This window comes from Bos taurus, chromosome 16 (genome assembly GCF_002263795.3).
Source record: "Bos taurus isolate L1 Dominette 01449 registration number 42190680 breed Hereford chromosome 16, ARS-UCD2.0, whole genome shotgun sequence".
Lineage (NCBI taxonomy): Eukaryota > Metazoa > Chordata > Mammalia > Artiodactyla > Bovidae > Bos > Bos taurus.
In genome coordinates this window covers 73,222,266-73,244,026 of record NC_037343.1, presented here as the reverse complement: position 1 = coordinate 73,244,026, position 21,761 = coordinate 73,222,266, and the positions used below count along the sequence as shown (strand labels likewise).

The following is a 21,761-nucleotide window of genomic DNA, read 5'->3' as shown; positions in this document are numbered from 1 at the left end:
TTCAGAAAAGGATTATTAAAAGTGGAAATGGACCCACATAAAGAGAAGATTTTTTTTTCTAATAAAAATGGAGACTGAAATCAGTTGCTAGACTGATGGATAAGAAAAGCAAGGATCCTTTATATTCCTCCTTCCTGGCACCTTTAGGCATCCACTTTTTTGTTTTGTTTAATGTGTGCATGTTTTTGTACTCCCAAAGTGTGCAAGTTTTTGGAAGGAAAACACTGAGTCATTTTTTTACTTTTCCTAATTTTATGGAGATTTAATTAACATATAACTTTGTGTTATTCCAAGATGTACAACATAATGGTTTGATAATATGTAAGTATTGCAAAGTGATTATCACAATGGGCTTAGTTAACATCAGTCATTTTACATAGTTGTACATTTAGTCTCCTGATAAGAACTTTTATCTATTTTTATTCTACTCTCAGCAAATTTTAAATATACAATGCAGTATTATTAAGTATAGTCAACACTGTGAATTGCGTCCCCAGGACTTATTTATCTTGTGACTGGAAGTTTGTGCCTTTTACCACCTTCCTCCCTTTCTCCTACCCCCAACCCTGCCATGTTTTGCCTACCACCAACCTGTTCTCCATATCCATGGATTCATTATTTTTAAGATTCTGTGTATACTTGACATAGAAGTATTTATCTTTTTCTTTTACTTACTTCACTTAACATTTTTGGCCTCAAGGTCCGTCCCTGTTGTCATAAATGGCAACTTTTCTTTTATGGCTGAATATAGTCCATTGTCTGTCTAAACCACATTATCTCTATCCATTCATTCATGATGGACACTTCAGTTGTTTCCATGTCTTGGCTATTACAAATAATACTTTAGTGAATATGGAAATGCAGGTATCTTTTCAGTATAGTGATTTCATGTCCTCCAGAGAAGTGCAGAGAAGTACAATTGCTGGATCATATATGAGTTCAATTTTCACTTTTTTGAGGAATCTCCATATTGTTTTCCATAGTGGTTTCAGCAGTTCACACTCCCACCAGTGGTGTGCAAGGATTCCCCCTTCTCCACATCCTACCCCGCACTAGTTATCTCTCGGCTTTTTGATAATCGCCGTTCTGCCAGGTGTGAGTTGATATTTCATGGTGAATAACTTGCATTTCTCTGATGATTAGTGATTTGAAAACTTTTTCATGTTTCTGTTGGTCATTTGCATGTCTTCTTTGGAAAACAACTTGTTTCCAAAGATGTTTTTTAGTTTCTCAACCCATTTTTCAGTCAGATTGTTAGGTGTTTTACTGAGTTGTGAGTTCTTCATGTATTTTGGATATTAACACCTCACCAGATACGTGATTTGTAAATATTTTCCACCCTTCTGTAGGTTGACTTTTAATTTTGTTGATTGTTTGCAGTGAAGAAGCTATTTAGTTTTATGTAACCCTACTTGCTTATTTTTGCTTTTATTGCCTTTACTTTTGGTGTCAGATGTAAAACATTGTGAAGACCAATGTCAAGGAGCTTACACACTATGTTTTCTTGTATGAGTTCATGGTTTCAGTTCTTATATTCAAGTATTTCATCCATTCCAAGTTGATTTATGTATATGATGCAAGACACTAGTTCAGTATCATTCTTTTGCATATGGCTGTCCAGTTTTCCCATCACCATGTATTAAAGAGACTATCTTCTCCTTATTGTATTTTCTTGGCTCCTTTGTCATAAATTAATTGACCATACATATGTAGGTTTACTCGTGGGCTCTCTGTTACGTTGGACAATGTGTCTGCTTTTGTGCCAGTAACATTCTGTTTTGATTAATGTAGATTTGTATTATACTTTCAAATCGGGAAGTTTGATACTTCCCACTTTTTCCTTCTTTTTCAAGATCTCTTTGGCTATTTGAAATCTTCTGTGTTTCCATACAAATTTTAGGGTTGTTTTTTCTATTTCTGTGGGAAAAAAATGCCATTGGAATATTGATAGCTATTGCGTTGAATCTGTAGATTGCTTTGGATAGTGTGAATATTTTCACAATATTCTTCCAGTCCATAAACACAGAATATCTTTCCATTTATTAGTGTGTTTTTCAGTTCCTTTCATCAGTGTCTTATAGTTTTTAGTGTAAAGGTGTTTCACCTCTTTGGTTAAATTTATTCCTTGGTGCATGCTTGTGCATGCTGTTTCTCAGTCGTGCCTCACTCTTTTCGACCTCATGGATGGTAGCCCACCGGGCGCCTCTGTCCATGCAAATTCCTAGGCAAGAATACTGGAGTGGGTTGCCATTTCCTTCTCCAGGGGATCTTCCCAACCCAGGGGTTAAATGTGTGTCTCACATGTCTCCTGCATTGGCAGGTGGATCCTTTACATGCAATTGGAATTGGAATTTTTCCCTTATTTTTATGATAATTCATGTGAGTTGATAAAAACACAACTGATTTTTACATTGATTTTGTATCCAGCAGCTTTACTGATTATGTTTATTAGTTCTAAAAGGTTTTTTTTGTGGACTCTTTATGGTTTTTTATATATAATATGTCATTGCCAATACAGATAGTTTTACTTTTTCCTTTCCAATTTGGATGTCTTTCTTTTCTTGCCTAATTTCTATGGCTAGGACTTGAAGTACCATGCTGAATAAAAGTAATGAGAGTCAGAATCCTTGTCTTGTTCCCGGTCCTTTTTTTTAATTCATTGAGTGGCATCTACTCTTTTCCATACAGATATGAGCAGTGAGATGTATCCTATCCCTAGCTTCAATTTGAAGGCTTCTGGTTAAGCCAGTTATGGTAATCACATCCTCCCTACCACAGGTGGGTTTAGAAATAGACATGTGACCTAGTTCTGTCCAGTGAGACCTATGGGATAGTATGCTATTAATAAAAGACGTCTGGGAAAGATCATCTCTCTTTTTAAAAAAATTAAGATAAAGGAAAAAATGGTAGGCTGATTCTTAGAATTACTATGTTGGGAATTTTTTAATTGACTTCATGTTATGGTAAATATTTAGGTATTACAATTTAATTTATAATTCAGTGACTGGTTAAATAGACATTTTTAAAGGGAGAGAAGATGTCAGTTTAAAAACTACCAGAGAATATATTTAGAAACAAAAGAAAATTCAGATATCAAGTTTGGGGGGATTTTGTTTTGGAGATGGGGGGTGGGTGGGGGTTGGCCGTGCCATGCAGCATGTGGGATCTTAGTTCCTTTACCAGGGATTGATCCCATGCCCCCTGCAACGGAAGCTTGGAGTCTTAACCACTGGACTGCCAAGGAAGTCGTTGTTTTTGTGGGGTTTTTTTTTGTTTGTTGGTTGGTTTTTTCCAAATAGGGATTTATTTGTCTCAGACATCAAGAAGTTTTGGAGGTAGCTACTTAGTGATTCTTCAGATACTTCTTCATCATCCTTAGTTTTCATTCTCACGCTTGTTACTTCATGGTTATGAGCGCTACACCTCTAAAGCAGGAGAAAGGGGAAAAGCCACTGGGCCAAAGGGACATGCAAGTTAAGTCTGCTGCTTTGTCAGGAAAACAGTAGCTTTCCTGGAAGCCCCATGCTGAAATCTGATTTATTGTGTCTTCTTGGCTACTACTTCCAATCTATCTCCTCAAATTTAGTTTCAACTTAAGTCATTAATTTTTCTATGTTGTATTTATTTCCTAACCCTGGTATGTTAGACTCACTAGGTGACACATTTAATTTCTTTTTCCAAAATTAGGACTTCTGATCAAATATGTAAATCTGTGCTAAGTTCATGCAGATCAGTATTTTTCAATTGAACCAGACATCATGGTAATTTTTAAATGAGTTTTATAGTTCTTACGTAAAGTTTTTCTGTCTTAGCAAGAAGCTTTTCTATCTTAGCAATTACAGAAGACCTGTTGAACATTTCTCCGTTATAAGAAATACAAATGACCTATTTTCCAGAGTTCCTTTCAAGAAAGCAGAGTGACAGTCCATCAAAGGAAAAACTGAGCCATATTTAAGTTTTATATCTGATATTATGTCCAGGAATTATTTGCACAGATTTAGCTATCCCTGAGTTGTATGGTGAACTCTTATTTCCTAACATACCCGCCTGTCCCCGCCTCTGTCCTGTTCACAGACCTGCTTATTCTGTTATTTAGGTAAATCATTGAAGTAAAAGTTAAAAATTTAGGAGAGAGAGAAAATGTAGAGTTTGAGATGCCTACTATAGACAAGGTAGAGTGGACTTTAGGAGTCCTGATGCAGGATGTGGTGGAGCAGGGAGTGACCTCTTCATAAGGGAGACAGGGTGGAATGCGGACTTCAGACTTCGCTGGTGGGTGGCGGGCTACAGTCCATGGGGTTGCGAAGTCAGACATAAATGAGCACTTAAGTACAGCACACAGGGAATTAGGCCTCATTCACAGTGCACTTCATTTCAGGATTCTGGGTCTCGGCTAGACAGGAAAACCTAGTTTCCAATGCTGCTGAGGTGAATGCTAGTTTAAGTTCATCTCAGTAATTGAAGAAAATAAATGAGGTTTATATTTGTTTTACCTACCTATTGTGACTAGAGGGAATAGTTGAAGTTTGTATGCTTTAGGATTGTTTTGAAAGATGGACCTATATAAATTATCGATTTCACTAGTATTTATCGCTGTCCCATTTTCATAATATGAAACAGGGTGTCTTGGTACATAACTTATTTTTCCTCATCTTACTATGCAGGAGAGGATTGAGAAACCAGATTATTTGATTTCTGCATCTGAACCAGGGAAGAAGAAAACTCATTAGTAAATCTAGTAATTACCTTGCCACAACATTTTAATCCAGTTTTTTTTTAAGTTATTTACAATTATTGTGGACTATACTGCATGTTGAGGCTAATTGGAAACAGTGACCAGATTCTTAATCATTATCAGGAAACTGCATTCAGAGAATGAGAAGAACACCCCCACTGGATGAATTGCAGCCACCACCATATCAGGATGACAGTGGTTCTCCCCACCTCTCATGTACACCCTCAGAAATTGGGGACAGTAAATGTGAATTTTCCCACTGCAGCAACAGTCCAAGATGCTCATATAACAAGTGTCCGAGTGAAGGAAGCACAGGTCATGAAATAGAAAGTTTTCATAATAAAGGATATGAAGAAGATGTTCCAAGTGACAGCACTGCAGTCCTGAGCCCTGAAGTAAGTAAAAGCACATAGAATATTTAAAATTAATGTTATTTGGAAGATAATAATCCTGTGCTTCTCCTCCTGGTCAGAAGGTGTTATCACTATGGTGTCCTTTGTGGCTTATGGTTTCTATTTTTATCCAGCAGACCTTTCAGGGCTGTCCCAACCATCCTTCAACTCCCCCTCAAAAAAAGGATGGGTTGATAAAACTGAGAGCAATATACAAGATGCTGAAAAGTATCTTCCCCAACATTTCAACTTCTGTTGGGGTTTAAAAAAATTTTTGTTTAGCATTTTACATAAAATATTCTGGAATTACCCATTTCTTTTATGTTAAGGTTCCTATTTATGTTTGTGTTTATTTTTTAAATTACTGAATTTAGATATTTTTACTATTGGGAGGTTTCCCTTTAATGTTTTACAAACCTTACAGAATATTGTTTGCAGTTTCACTCTCTGGAATGTGGAAGGGATAAGTGATGCTCAGCTTTACCATGAAGTTTGAATTCATGGCATCATGCATTCAGAGTGATTGGCTGGTTGTGCTTTAAGAGTTCCTCTTTGTGGAGCAGAAAATGTGAAAACGGCAATAAAAATAGGTGTGTTATACTTTTGAAGTCTTCCCATGTTCTAAAAAGGATTTGTTTTGATCTTCCTATGATGGAAACTGTAAAGGTAATCTAGAGGTTTTCATAAGGCAGTATTTACGTTCTTCTAGATTGCAAGTCTTTACAAGTTTTGCCTCATACAACATTTCATGATACTGCAGGCTGTCAGTGTTCTTACTAGGTGAATTTTTATCTATTGCCAAAATAAGATAATGAAAGTAGAGCTCTGAATACAATTTCCTTAAATTTTTTCTTACATAAAAATTTCTAAGGACACTTTTTATCTGTTATTACTTTTCTACTATTTCTAATATTATTATATAGTATCTAAAATTCTATATTGGTATTATAAGTTTAATATAGCAGTATTTCATGATTTTCCACAAAGAATATTTCTCCATGTTCTATACCTGAGCAAATTTGAGATAACTGTTTTATAGACTTGGAAACTATATAGCTAGCCAAGAAGTTAACAATGAAACCTGGATTGTGGAACTAACAACAGTAATAGCTATCACCAATTGTCCTAGGAATTTTGCTGTAATTTTTACACAGTCAGCTCATTTAATTCTAACAACATCACCTTCAGGAAGTTGTTATTTCCATTTTAGAAAAGAAAACATTAAAACTCAGAGAATTAAGCAGTTTGCCCAAGTATAAGCAGATCTTGAATGTAATTCAAACCCAGGTCTACCTGACTGTAAAAACAGTGCTCTAAAAAGCTTTGCTACATTGCCCCTCTTCACCTGGATCATAGTGTGGGAAATTACTTTGAAGCATTGGTTCCCTCCAAGTACACCACCAGGCAAGCAATCTCAGAGGACTCAAAACAGACTGAATTAAGATGCTCAGATTACCCTGGTGTGTGTATGTGTGAGTGCATGTGTGTGTGTGTGTGTGTGTGTGTGTGTGTGTGAAGCTATTTCAGATATAAAGCAAGAAGTAAGAGGAGCAAGATAAGGTAGGAGAACACCCTTAGGATAGGATACCAGTAAGTACAGGAGGCAGGACCACGCTGTGTGGATCCCAGTGGACATACTGTCCTTATGTCCAGTCTTACACTATTTCTGCTCTAGTAGCGTTCCCTAATTATGGCCTGGTAACAGGGACAGAAGCTGAGATTTGAACAAGGGTTCCCAGGGCCATACTGGTTTTATGGGGGACATGCAGGGGAAGGCATCCTCCTGGCCACCATAGAAACTTGCAGTTAGTCTACTAGATACAGATTTTATCTGCATTTCTTACATAGAACACATGGGTGGCAGAGCTGTCAGCCCAGAGGTGACTTGATCATAGCTTAGGCTTTCTGTCCCTTTCCATAGCTAATAGTCATTTGTTCTGTCCTATTTTCTGTTTATTCTGTCTTGAGCATATCTTGCAAATGATTAACTTATTTATTATCTACATTTACCACATCTTCTGAATTCTGCTTGTGTCTCTCAAGTTACTTCCTTACCTATTATCTATAGTTAACAGAGCCTGTGAGTTTTGCCCGTATTTCAGAAGCTTGCTCTCTGTGTTAATACTTCTTATAAGGAGTCTCCCCTGTCCTGCTTGTATTTGTGTCTTCTACAGCAAAACTGAATATATTCAAACTACAGCAAATGCATGTCACCTGAATACTTCAATGCTGATAGCCTATGTTAGTATGAAACTGATTCTTGTGTCTTTTGGAGTTTATTTTGCCTACCACCATTCCTTTAATAAATATTATTTACCAACTAGAAAATTCTTACCTTCCTGTTGGTTTAGTCCAGGCTCCAGCTCTCTTAGAGCCTATCTATCTCCATACACAGTTGAACTGGGAGAGGACCAAGGAGGAATCACAGGCTTGCCAGGCAAGGAGTTCATTAACTGTGTTGATAACCTGTTGCTAAAGATTATTTACAACTTTGGCTCAGAACCTTGAAAAGAGGAGTTGTTTTCTAATTACCTATTTGTAGAATACAAATAGTAGCTTTTATCTCTAAAGGGCCTACCCTTTTAACCCCCAGTTTCATGAGAGCTCTCAGAATGCCCAGGAAAAAAAAAATAGGAAGGCACCAAGAGAAACAAAATTCAGAAATAGCCTTCTGGGACCTTATAAAAATATTTATTACCTTGACAATCTTAGCTGTCATGACACTATTTTATAAAATATTTAATTGAAAAATAAATTAATATAATTAATCATCTATAATTATGAAGTGGCATGTATTAAAACATCTTGCTCTAAACTATCAGTGTAACAGAGTATGAATATTTTTATACCGATCTAATCATATTGCATAAAAAAATGAGTTCCCCCGTGAGAGTTTGTTCCTGCTCCTAAAGAATTCTTCACTTGTCATCTTTTCTTCCATTCATGATAGCAGTTGAATCCTCATAGGTAGACATGTAGATTTACAAGGTCAAAGACTCATGTCTTTTTGATTCTCTGGTCATCCTGCCACCGAAAATACAGCCAGGCACACAGTAGGTGCAATAGTCAGGTACATGTTAAGGTCCTATTGGGCTTCCCAGTCGGCTCAGTAGGAAAGAATCCACCTGCCAATGCAGGAGGTGCGGGTTCAATCTCTGGGTCAGGAAGATCCCCTGGAGAAGGAAACGGCAACCCACTCCAGTGTTCTTCCTTGCAAAATCCAATAGACAGAGGAACCAGGCAGGCTACAGTCCAGGGGGTTGCAAAACGTCAGACTCAACCGAGTGATTAAACAACAAAGGTCCTAAAACAAAGAGACAAATATACCATCAAATACAAAGCCATGGAAGATTGCCTTTCGTTTGACAGACCATTTGACAACATCATCATCCATCAGCCCAGTTCATGCTTTTTAGTCACTGTCATCCCCTAGGGTGCTGATCTAATCTACTTGGTCCAAGCTGACCCACACATCCTCCGTGTGTATCTGCTTGTGGGAAGAGTGACAGAGAAGAGAGTGCAGAGCAGGTACTTTCTTCTGCAGACCTGATCTGGATGGTTTATACAGAACTCTCTCTCTTTCCCATTGGCTGGAGCAGAGTTACATAGCCATATCAGCTATCAGTTCAGTTCAGTCGCTCAGTCGTGTCTGACTCTTTGTAACCCCATGAACCGCAGCACGCCAGGACTCCCTGTCCATCACCAACTCCCAGAGTCCACCCAAACCCATGTCCATTGAGTCAGTGATGCCATCCAACCATCTCATCCTCTGTCGTCCCCTTCTCCTTCTGCCTTCAATCTTTCCCAGTATCAGGGTCTTTTCCAATGAGTTAGCTCTCCACATCAGGTGGCCAAAGTATTGGAGTTTCAGCTTCAACATCAGTCCTTCCAATGAACACCCAGGACTGATCTCCTTTAGGATGGACTGGTTGGATCTCCTTGCAGTCCAAGGGACTCTCAAGAGTCTTCTCCAACACCACAGTTCAAAAGCATCAATTCTTCGGCGCTCAGCTTTCTTTATAGTCCAACTCTCACATCCATACATGACCACTGGAAAAGCCATAGCCTTGACTAGACGGACCTTTGATTTGTTAAAATACTTGAAGGGGTGAAGTGGTATAGCTGAAAAGTCTGAGAGCTGAATTTGGTACTATTCAGTAACTAGCTGAAACTATTACATCCCAGATAGTTAGATTAGCAGGAATTTGAGATGATCAAAGTGGGTACAGTTTCTTTTACTCTTACAAGTAAAATATACAGTTTAACACTTTTTTAACTTTTGAAGTATGTATCCTGCCATTTTCAACAGTATTAGTATTAAAAATAATATATACTTTGAAATTCTAGTTAAAAATTGAAATAGTGTGTGTGTTATGGAAAATAAATATTTGGCTTTAAATATTTTGAGGCTTTTGTGTTTATACTTTCATATTTCAACTTTCCATTGACTTTTAAGCCTAAATATGTTAACATTCTAATACAGGTGGGGGCATTGGGGGGCACATCTGAAATTGGAACCAAATGTTTCAATAGCATTATCCTTCTATTCATGTTCTCTTTCTCTCCAACCTGATATTGAGCTGTCAATTGTATTGTTTATAACATTAAAAATTTAGCTTTTTTTTTTTTTCACAAAAAGAACAGAGATACACCTTGAAATGTATATTTTCAATTTCTCACGTTAAAAACATACAGCCAACGTTCTCAAAATTGTAATGGTGACTATTCCATGTATTTACTTACTAAGTTTTTGAGTTTAACTTACGTTATTCTGCCTCAAAAGAGTAACTTTTGATTGTAGTTGGCTGTTGATTATTATTACTTTCTTTACGATAGCAAATCAAAACAGTTTTCATATCATCCTTCTAAAGAAATACCAGGTACTTATTTACATTCTGAATTAAATAATGGAGTTAAAAACTGAAAACATTTAAATTTGCTTTTCTTAGGATGTGTCAGCTCAAGGATCGTCTTCACAGCTTCCTAAACCTTTTGATCCTGAGCCAGAAGCTAAATATGGTACCCTGGATGTGACTTTTGACTATGACTCACAAGAACAGAAGCTTCTGGTAACAGTGACAGCTGTCACAGATATCCCAACATATAACAGGACAGGTGGCAACTCATGGCAAGTACACCTTGTTCTTCTACCTATAAAGAAACAGAGAGCAAAAACCAGCATCCAGAGAGGACCATGCCCTGTCTTCACAGAAACATTCAAATTTAATCATGTTGAATCTGAGATGATTGGAAATTATGCAGTTCGGTTTAGACTGTATGGTATACACCGCATGAAAAAAGAAAAGATTGTGGGGGAAAAGATTTTTTATTTAACAAAATTGAATCTTCAAGGGAAAATGTCATTACCTGTGATATTGGAACCTTCTTACAATCATTCTGTGAGTATCTGCTCAAATAGCCCAAATACAGTTTATGTCATGGTATATAATATACACAATTTTTAAAATCTATGATCAACCCAACAACTTTCTCAGCCTATTTTTTTCCATGGTAATCATACCTACAAAATTTCTAAGTCCTAGATAGGTAGGTATAACTTTTTCTCATCTATAAAAGTTGCCCTTGAAGATTATATATGATTTATGTGTTTTATGTTCACAGAGCCTGGCCTGATGTCTTACATATTTATTCCTTCATTAAACATGTATTAGATGATTGATTATGACATCATCTGAACTCTTTAGAGCATTTATTGTTTTCTTCCCATGTTAAATCTAGGTTGATATGTTAACAACTATCTAGCCCCATATCTTATTTGATATACTATAGAAATTATTTATTCTTACAGAGTATATGCTGCTGCCTCGGTCTTTCCAGAACGGCTGTGAAATTATCTTTAAGGGTTCAAAAAACCTTGCCCTTGTTATACTTTCTACTTTTTTTTTAAAACAAAGATTTTACGGTGTTTCTGGGAGAATATTTGTGTTTAGTACTATAAGCTCTTCTCCGTTTTCTCTTTTTTCCTCCAGGTTCTGATCACATACCCTGTCTGTCTGTCTGTCTCTCTTTGTATTTTAAACTAAATTGCCACAAGACATTGAAAGTCACAGGAGAGCTGTACAACTTATTTAAACCAAGAAGATATACTATGCCACATAGCTATTTAGATTATGAGAAAATCCATGATATGCTATAAATAGAAATTTTGAATTATATTTAGTCCTCTTACAATTGAATAAGAAGTATTTTTACCCATAAATACACAGGTTTGGAATAAATCTGTGTATTAAAATGAAACTATACTATTTTAGAGTTGTTTCTAAGCTTTTAAATGTCAAGCGTTAAGTCCAAGATTAGTTTAATTGGACTTCTACCGGCAGCATTTGATCTCATGGGACCTTCATCCCCAGTAGAACCATACCTTTTCAACTAGATGATTTCAGCATCTTTAAAAACCAAAAGGTCATAATTTAGTGTATCTCTCTGGGTTCTTAAGATAATATTTATCCTTTATTGGATAAATTGATAGCTTTTTTTCACTTTAAATTTTAGAATTACTGTAGATGCCAGCAGTTTATCAGAAGGGAGCAGGAAAAAAAATAATGCAAGTGCTATTTCACAGGGGAAAAGATAACTTTTTAATAAAACTAAATATTCTGTAATTCTTACTGTGATTTTTTAAACTTTCTCATTATCTGGTCTGAGCGGTTACTAGTTAATCTGTGGAAAATGCATTCTTATATATAGAAATACCTGATTTATATTAGAAGAGAATGCCTGTACCATCAAGAGGTATGTATTTTGTGTTCCTTTATTTGCTTTGACTTTTCTGTTCCCAATTCTGTATTAATTATATACTTTTCACAAAGAAAATGAAGCCATACAAAATAATATGTTTTTAACATGTTTTTTTTTCCTCTGACCAAACTAAATGATTTCTGTACACACCTCCATTACATGTATTGGCCTAAACTTAATTCTGTATTTCTATATTTCTGACAACCAGTACAATTAATTTCTGTGGAGTGTTCACAAAAAGAAAAAAGTGCTAAGTAGATAGCATCTAAGACGTAACGTTTTAATCTGAACAAAACTTATCTTCTGCTCATAGAGAATTTTTTCTCTGCATTGCCATGCTTCTCAAAGTCTCTGCTGCTTCTTTAAGTCTGTGCCTGTGTTGAATTGTTACGCTCTCTGTCTTCTTTTTTCTCCGCCTGCTCGAAATCTCATTGCTTGTTTTTGGCTTCTGTGCCAAAAACAGCTAGCGTTTGACAATTGCGAGGTTAAGACTCCAAATTCGATCAGTTTTCTTGTCATAAAAATAAAAGACTAAAAGAATGCATATATTCTGGCTGTTCTCTAGTTAATGTTCTCTTTGCTGAAGTTTGGATATTAACTGTGTAAAGAAATCATGTGATTGTAGATCACCTAGGTGATTTTAGCTCCACTTTTGTAAGATGTAATAATATATGAGTGAGAGGTACTTTCATAATTAAACATTTATTCTTAGAGCTTTTGAATAATTTCTTCTTGTTGAAAGAATATTATTAGCCTTTTGGCAAGGGAAATTTCTAATCTAGTCAAAAAATTTACAAACTTTGGTTAAAGCATATTTGAAGCTTAATTATGGTTCATTTCCATGAGTAATGATAGAAAATTAGAATTCTGCATAAATAATTTAGTTTTATAGCTAATTTTTCAGAAACTGATCCAAACAATACATTGAGAGAAAAATGACCAGTATCACCAAACTAACTTTCTGAGAAGTAAGCCCTGAGTTTCCTTGAGGGTAAGATTTAAGTTTAACATTAAGATAAGCGTATAATTTGATCAGTGAACAGTAGAAAATATACAAAGGGTTAAAAAGCACGTGTTCTTCCTACTAACTAATTGGGTGCATTTGGATAAATTATCTAATAATTTTTGGCATCAGGTTTCTTGTTAGTAAAACGAGAGATTTAAAAGAAATTATCTCTAAGGTTCTACCTATCACTTTGTTCTCTGATTCTACTAATATATATTAGGGGGGAAGTTGATGATTTTTAGGTGAGTTTTGTATGCTTAGTATGTGACTAAGCGTTAATTGTGGACATTTATTATGTTTTCTCACTTTTTCATAATTTTTCAGCAACCTTCTTATGTCTGAGCAAGTCCCAACTAATACTCCCACCTCCCTCAGTTAAGCTGTTTAATTCACTTTCCCAGTCTCACTGGTAGCTAGGGTGGGAGTCATGTTAACTAGACACTCCACTCATCTCACCTCCAGGAAACCTCGGCACAGACTGAACAGAGAAGCAGATGCTGCACTCAATTCATGTTCTCATGAGGCTGATGGTGGAGGAATCTGATAACGAGTCAGTAGTAATTCTGAAATAGTTTTGCTCTTGCAGAAATTGTATTGGTGCTGAACAATGTTAAGTAATAATTGCAGAAAAGAAAAGACCTTGGCATTCAAGTGCGCAGTAAGAGCAGTAGCAAATTTCCTCCCCAGCTCAGTTCCGCAGTATGATTTTAGATTTTGCTCTTGAGAAGCTTAACCACAAGTCTGGTTCTCTCGTCACCCCAGTCCCTTTAATAAATTGCTGTATCACTTAGAGTTAGCTTCCAGTGATTTCAAATAAGAACCCTGACTGGAAACCTTGAAGTAGCCATATGGTATAGTATTTACTTGCTATACTCATTTCTTAAGCTATACTCAATAGTTAGAGTGTTGTTAGTTACCCTTCCTACTACGGTGTGAAAGTGAAAGTGTTAGTTGCTCAGTCGTGTCTGATTCTTTGCAGCCCCACTGACTGTAGTCTGCCAAGCTCCTCTGTCCATGGAATTGTCCAGGCAAGAATACTGGAGTGGGTTGCCATTCCCTTTTCCAGGGTATCTTCCCAACCCAGGGATTGAAGCCAGGTCTCCTGCATTGCAGGCAAATTCTTCACCATTTGAGCCACCAGGGAAGCCCACCATGGTGTATCCCTCTCATAATTTGAACTTTTCCCTTACTCTCAACTTGTTTATATGACATTCTTTCCTTGTGGCTCAGTTGGTAAAGAATCTGACTGCAATGCGGGAGATCTGGGTTTGATCCCTGGGTTGGGAAGATCCTCTGGAGAAAGGAAAGGCTACCCACTCCAGTATTCTGGCCTGGAGAATTCCCAGTCCATGGGGTTTCAAAGAGTCAGACACGACTGAGCAACTTTCACTTTCATTTTCCTGTATATTAATATAACCCCAGTTACTTTCTTCACATGCATTTTTGGTACCATATAGTAATCTCTCTATTACAGTTGTCTGAAATAGCCTCTTCCCTTTTCCCCTCTCAAGTTTTATTTCTTATTCAACTTATTAAATCTATTAATAATAATATACATATTCATTGTGATTTATTAATAATTAGACTTTATTCTTTCTTTCATAAACATACAACCCTTCCTGTACAGACAGTACTTAATTTGTATAATCTATGCACAGCAGGAGACCTGGGTTCGATCCCCGGGTTGGGAAGACCCCCTGGAGGAGGGCATGGCAACCCACTCCAGTATTCTTGCCTGGAGAATCCCCATAGACAGAGGAGCCAGGTGGGCTACAGTCCATGGGGTCACAAAGAGTTGGACATGACTGAGCGACTAAGCATAACAGTAGGCAGCTGAGATGGAATAAAAGGTAAAGACACTGGAGACGGACCAGTTGGTTAAAGGAGGCCAGGTTCTTGGATGGGTTATCCCCATGAGAGTCATAAAAGATGGTGGCTGAAATTGAAGTATGAAATAGGATTTAATCAAGGATTGTGATTCTCAAGAAACAAAGAGAAAATGGTCAGGGAATGAAGAGGAAATGTCTCAGACAGAATAACTATGAAGACAAAATGACGTGCGCCTTAAAGGAAAATTGTTATTCTTTTCCATGATTTTAGAGGAACAGTGTCTGCGAAAGCAGCAGAGAACTTTGCTGCCTGACTCTGAGGCACTTTAGGTGTGAGAGAATAACCAGGGTGAAAAGACTGTGGAGAATGATACTCTCTCAGGGAAGAATTGGAATTCAGTTAAAGGTGTTGAGGGTTCAGAGAAGAAACTCAAGTTCTGGAGGAGTTTATCATAAATCAGGAGCGTCCGAAGGCACAGCAAGGAGATTCTGAAGAGGAGGAGCATGATGGAAGTTCGTGTTGGAGAGGAAGTGCCAAGAGTACGTGAGTATATTGTGTTGGCCATAAAGTTCATTCGGGTTTGTGGACAACCACAAACCAACTTTTTGACCAACCCAATAGAATGAATGTTAAAGTAAAAGAGATGGCAGTATCATCAGGGTTTTGCTTCATTTACATCTGGGAGTTGGTGATGGACAGGAAAGCCTGGCGGGCTGCACATAGAGTTGCAAAGAGTCGGACACGACTGAGCGACTGAACTGAACTGACACTATACCAAAACGTCATTCCTGATCATGACTTGACAAGCTAGCTTTGTTGGGGCTCAGATGTTCAAGAGTCTGCTGCAATGCAGGAGACCCAGGTTTGATCCCTAGATCAGGAAGATCCCCTGGAGAAGGAAATGGCAACCCACTCCAATACTCTTGCCTGGAAAATCCCATGGATGGAGGAGCCTGGCAGGCTACAGTCCATGGGGTTGTAAAGAGTCAGACACAACTGAGCAACTTCACTTAATTGCAATTTGAGTCTATTTAAATCTCAAATTTCCTTTAAAGTCTAATTTAAATATAATCTTTTTGAAAATTTATTCACTTATGTCCAATATAATTTAAATTAGTTGATCTTTTCTATCTAGAATCAAATATTCTAGTACTGGTTGTTGTTGTTTAGTCATTAAGCCATGTCCGACTCTGCGACCCCATGGCCTATAGCTTGCGAGGCCCCTCTGTCCATGGGATTTCCCAGGCAGGAATGCTAGAGTGCATTCCTAGCATAGGAAATGCTAGGCATTTCCTTCTACAGGGGATCTTCCCAATCCAGGGATCAAACCTGGGTCTCCCATATTGGCACACAGATTCTTTACAACTGACCCAGCAAGTAAGCCCACCCGTACTAATTATTGCTGTATAAATGTTGAATGGATGGATGGGTGAGTAGGTGCATATGGTATATAATATTTCTCAATTATTACCCCTAATGCTGATTTTTACAGCTAGTCACGTGTTTTCTTGTTCTCTAACGTTTTTTATCTTCCTTCTAGAATTTAAACACTTGGAGAATAGATACTCTTGTTATCCTTATTTGATATTTTTCATACATCCTAGAACATAGGTGAAATTGATTCATTGACATGTTTGGCTAAACTGAATCATTTTAAAAGTCTTACCGAGTTCAGTGTAACGCTATTCCCTGATAAGTATCAGCTCACTTCTTGTTGTTTAGTCACTCAGTTGTATCCAACACTTGCAACCCCATGGACTGTAGCCCTCAAGGCTCCTCTGTCCATGGGATTTCAAGAATCCTGGAGTGGGTTGCCATTTCCTTCTGCAGAGGATCTCTCTGACCAAGGGATTGAACCTGTGTCTCCTGCAGTGGCAGGTGGACTCATTACCACTGAGCCACCAGGGAAGCCCAGCAGCATGCTTTAAACAGCTCTATTAGGAATATTTTGTGACCTGGAATTCAATAAATATGCACCTCAGGGTAATTAATAGAAACATAGCAGGAATTATTTCATGTTTAAATCATGATTGGCTAGAGACATAAATGCTTATATAATTTCTCATTTAGGAGTGTTATGCCACAGTGTCTTAAGAGTGATCAACTTTCCTCATGACTGACTTATTTTAGACCCTTGTATTTTCAGCCTTTAATTTCTGTAATCCCTGTGTCTCAAGAACAGCCTCTCTTTATACTAATGGATTGAATTAATTTAGTTTGATATTTGTACTATTATTTTTAAGAGAGATGAATTACTGCTCAGACTTTATCATTGAAATGTGTGTTCCTCTAAGAATCATACTTGAGTCTCTATTAGCAAATAACTTTTAAAACTTATGCCTGAAATTAACACAACACTGTTACTCAACTATATACTCCAATATAAAATTAAAAGAAAAAATTTTCAGTTCAGTTCAGTTGCTCAGTCATGTCTGACTCTTTGCAACCCCATGGACTGCAGCACGCCAGCCCTCCCTGTCCATCACCAGCTCCCGGAGTCCACCCAAACCCATGTCCATTGAGTCGGTGATGCCATCCAACCATCTTATCCTCTGTCATCCCCTTCTCCTCCTGCCTTCAATCTTTCCCAGCATCATTCACCAATTTTCATATTCACTACAATTAACACACTACCATTGTCAATAAAAACCTTCATTTTCTCAACATAGATTACCATAAAGTAATTTAAAATAAATACTTCATAATAAACTAATGATCCCAGTTAAAAATTTCTGCATCAAGGAGAAAGTTGCATGTATGCAATTCAGTTCCCTAGATAGTAACAGTAATGTGAGTCATGGCTCACTTTAGTATAAAACTAAATAGCTATAGGCCTATTTAGAGACAGTTATTCAAAGAGAAAGGGTTTCCCGGATAGCTCAGTTGGTGAAGAATCCACCTGCAATGCAGGAGACCCCAGTTCGATTTCCTAGGTTGGGAAGATCCACTGGAGAAGGGATAGGCTACCCACTCCGGTATTCTTGGGCTTCCCATGTGGCTCAGCTGGTAAAGAATCTGCCTGCAATGCGGGAGACCTGGGTGAACCCTGGGTTGGAAAGATCCCTAGAGAAGGAAAAGGCTACCCACTCCAGTATTCTGGCCTGGAGAATTCCCTGGACTGTATAGTCCATGGGGTTGCAAGAGTTGGACATGAGTGAGTGACTTTCACTTTCACATTCCAAGAGAAAGTAAGTGAGCATATGTTATTAGTAGAGAGCAATAACCCTAGTTTCGCATGAAGAATTGTTAATCAGATAAATCTTTCAGTGCAAAGGAGAAGCTAAAGTATAGCATAAACAGAAGCTTTTTGTTTAAATCAGAGTCTTATTTTAAATGTTAAGTTTAAACTTAGTTTATAAAGAAGTCAAGTTTAAATGTTAAGTCTCAAGAAATTTTGAACATGCAGAAAAATTGAGAGAAACTGAAATTGCAGTGACTAAAATCATTTGTTTTTTTAATATCTACTGTGGGGAATGAAAAGCATGAAGCATCTTAGCTGGGATTCATTTAGTTGAACCATCCAACTGCTAAATAAACTATAAACTACCGAGAACCAACTCATACTTCATTCCTGTTTTTGTATTATTTTTTTCAAATGTAAGCTAGAAAAGTAAAGTTTGTCCTTGAGGCCTTTCCTTTACAAACAAAAGAAATACCAAACAGAGGCAACATTTTATTTTTTCCTACTCATTCTCCTCACTGTGTTAATGTTATACAGCAGGGCAGTATCTAATGGGCAAATGTGAATCAAAACCAAAATCCTTAATTCTAGGATTTCTGCATTTAAGGTTGTGACAGATATTTTAGTAGGTTCTTCACTGGGAAAAAATATTTAAGTGCTAGATACTAATTTTGAATAATTATAGACACACAAATATATTTTATTAAAAAACCAGTACTAATGATATTGTTTAAAGTATTTTCATCTGGATTAATAGTATTCCTAATGCTCCTTCCAAAAGAGTTGTGGTTTTTATCTGCTGTGATATTTATTTTGAGGTTGACAGGGTTTGGGCTTCCCTGATAACTCAATTGGTAAAGAATCTGCCTGCAATGCAGGAGACCCTGGTTTGATTCCTGGGTCGGAAAGATCCCCTGAAAAAGGGATAAGCTACCCACTCCAGTGTTCTTGGGCTTCCCTGTGGCTCAGCTGGTAAAGAATCTGCCTGCAATGTGGGAGACTGGGGTTCGATCCCTGGGTTGGGGAGATCCCCTGGAGAAGGGAAAGGCTACTCACTCTGGTATTCTGGCCTGGAGAATTCCATGGACTGTATAGCTCACAGGGTTGCAAACAGTCAGACATGACTGGGAGCAGCTTTCACTGACAGGGTTTAATGACGCTTTTCCAAGGTAATAGCTATTTAGGCGTACAGTGGGAATCTAAAGAGAACTGATAAATACTAATTACAAAAGCATTTTTCTGAAATTTAAGTTTAAAAAAGCAGTTTACATTTGATGCATTTATATTCTTACAGTGAAATATGAACTTAAGAAATACTGCGTTCAGGTTTAGGACAGGCTCGTACTGATGCTAAGTCACTTAGTCGTGTCTGACTCTTTGTGACCAGGCTCCTCTAACCATGGGATTTTCCAGTCAAGAATACTGGACTGGGTTGCTATTTCCTACTCCAGGTGGTCTTCCCAACCCAGGGATTGAAACCCACGTCTCTTGCATCTCCTGCATTGGCAGGCAAATTCTTTACCACTAGCACCACCTTACTCTGAAATAAAATACATATTCTTAATTTATTTTAATCATTCTCCTATTATTTATTGTTTTATAGTTTAAAGATAGCCTCTGGTCTTACAAAAATAATGATTTTTGTATCTTAGACCTAGAGTTGTTAACATAGGCTGTGTCTTACCTGTTAACAGTGTTCATTTTATAGTCTGTCACTTTGGGGCAATTGATGATTCATACTAATTATATTCTTTTGTAGCAGAGAAAAGCTAGTAGAGCTAACTGGAACTGAAGACTTAAGTCTGGCACACACAGAGTTTTAATTATCTCATGTTATATAATCAAAGTATGTAATTTGTATTCTCAAAGTTATATGGCTCAATATATCCACATTCTACAGTAAAAAAGTAAACTGATTAAAATTTAATTTGGTTCATTTTTAAAGGAATATGATACCATTTAGTTGATGGAAAATAGCATGTATTATAAGTACATTTTTTATATTAGATTATTGGAGGGGATATATTTTTCTTAGAATTGAAAGCTGTCATTGTTCCTTAAGCTATATTCAAGTTCTAAAATTATTCTTTATACTAGCTCATTTGTGGTTTCTTATAAAAGGTTTAAGAATTATTGGATATCATGTTGATATTTGGCAGAAAACAACAAAACTCTGTAAAGTTTAATTATCCTTCAATTAAAAATTAAATTATAGAAAAAGAATTACTGGATAGTGGAAACTTACAGTTTTAATGCTGAAATTGTTAGATTTTCAAGATCAAGTTTATATTTGCATTTAAGAGGGTTGATACAGCATAGGGATTAAGAACATAGAGATTATGACATCCTTAGAACACGTCTTAGCTCCCCACTTCTTCCCAGCTGTCTGTTCTCAGATGAATACGCAACCTCTGTGTGCCTCAGTTTTTTCATTTGTAAACAGGGATGATTAAAAAAAAAAAAGTTATCCATGTAAAGAATATCATCTGACACAGAGTAGGAACTTTTAAATGTTAAAAAATTAAAGAACATTAGACAAAGTTTAGCTAATGCCGTTTAAAAATTTATTACATTGTGTTTTTCAAGTTTCAGAATCAGCAGGAACATTGCAATCAGGAAGAGGAAAGTAGAAGTGCTTTGATCCAACAATACAAAGAGTACTTAGTCCAACCATGCAAGTAACTAGGAAAATAATTCTTTTAGGAACCAAATATAATTCAAGCCTTGAATGTTTTTAAGATCCAAATTTTTAGAAATATATTTTGAGTAATTATTAAGAAGTCTGAATTATAAATATTATGTAAAGAAGTGCAGGCACATAGAGTAATTTATTACTTCAGCAAAACTTGCAAGGCGGTCTTAGGCAAGTTTATTTTGAGATAACAAACCCTGAAACCTTCAGTGCCTTATACCCTGCAGAGGTTTCTTTCTCACTTGTGCTGCATGTCCATTTTGGGTCAGTTTTGGCTCTATTCCACTCTGTCTTCATTCTGGGGCCCAAACTGAGAGGGGAGGTGCTTTCTGAAACTTTGCTGGCTGTCAGAGGACGTAGCAAACTAATCCTTACCTCTTAAAGCTTCTGCTCAAAATTGATATGCTACTTCCACTGACATTTCAGGTGTCTACAGTGAAGGTGGGCAAACTTTTTCTGTAAAGCACCAGAAAGTTAACTTTGGGCTGCACAGGCCACAACATACGGTCTCAGTCACATATTCTTTTTATTCTTTAACCTTACTTAATTTTCTTCCAGTTCTACTGAGATACAGTTGACATACAGTACTTTATCAGTTTAAGATGTACAGCGTTTTGAGTTGACTCCCATAAACACATCATAAAATGATTATCTCAATAGGTGTAGTGCATATCATCTTGTATATATACAAAATGAAAGAAATAGAAAATTTATTTTTTCCTTGTGATGAGAATTCTTAGCTACTCCTGTTGTTTACATACTGCCCATGGCCACTTTGGGACTGCAACGGTGGATTGCCTGGTTGCGACTGAGGTCATATGGCTTGTGAAGAAAAAGTTATTTACTGTCTGGCTCTTTACAGAAAAATGTTGTTGATCCATTGGTCAGAAGATAGAAATAAGAAATTTCCAGAAATAGAGAAGAAAAAAAAGCATAGAAAAAATAGACATAAATACCAAAAAAAGAAAAAAAATGAGAGACAATATGTAAGAGGATTTAACATATGACTAAAAGGTGGATCATTTAAAAAAAAAACAAAACAGAGGAGAGGAAGCTGTATTAAAATACAAGAAAATTTGCCAGAACTGAAGGACTTGAGTGTCCAAATAAAGAGCCTGAACAAGCAATGAAAACATCCAGACTTAGACACATCATAGTGAAATTTC

At 36.8% G+C, this 21,761-nt stretch overlaps 1 protein-coding gene across 3 annotated transcripts in view; it reads left to right on the top strand.

Moving 5' to 3' along the window:
• SYT14 (synaptotagmin 14) overlaps positions 1–21,761 on the top strand; it is a 210,798-nt gene that overhangs the window by 127,268 nt on the left and 61,769 nt on the right. For all 3 annotated transcript variants that reach the window (XM_024976891.2, XM_059875832.1, XM_059875831.1), the window contains 2 exons: positions 4,859–5,130; positions 10,077–10,526. In XM_024976891.2, coding sequence (XP_024832659.1) covers positions 4,859–5,130; positions 10,077–10,526 — 722 coding nt within the window. The remainder of the gene's footprint in view (positions 1–4,858; positions 5,131–10,076; positions 10,527–21,761) is intronic.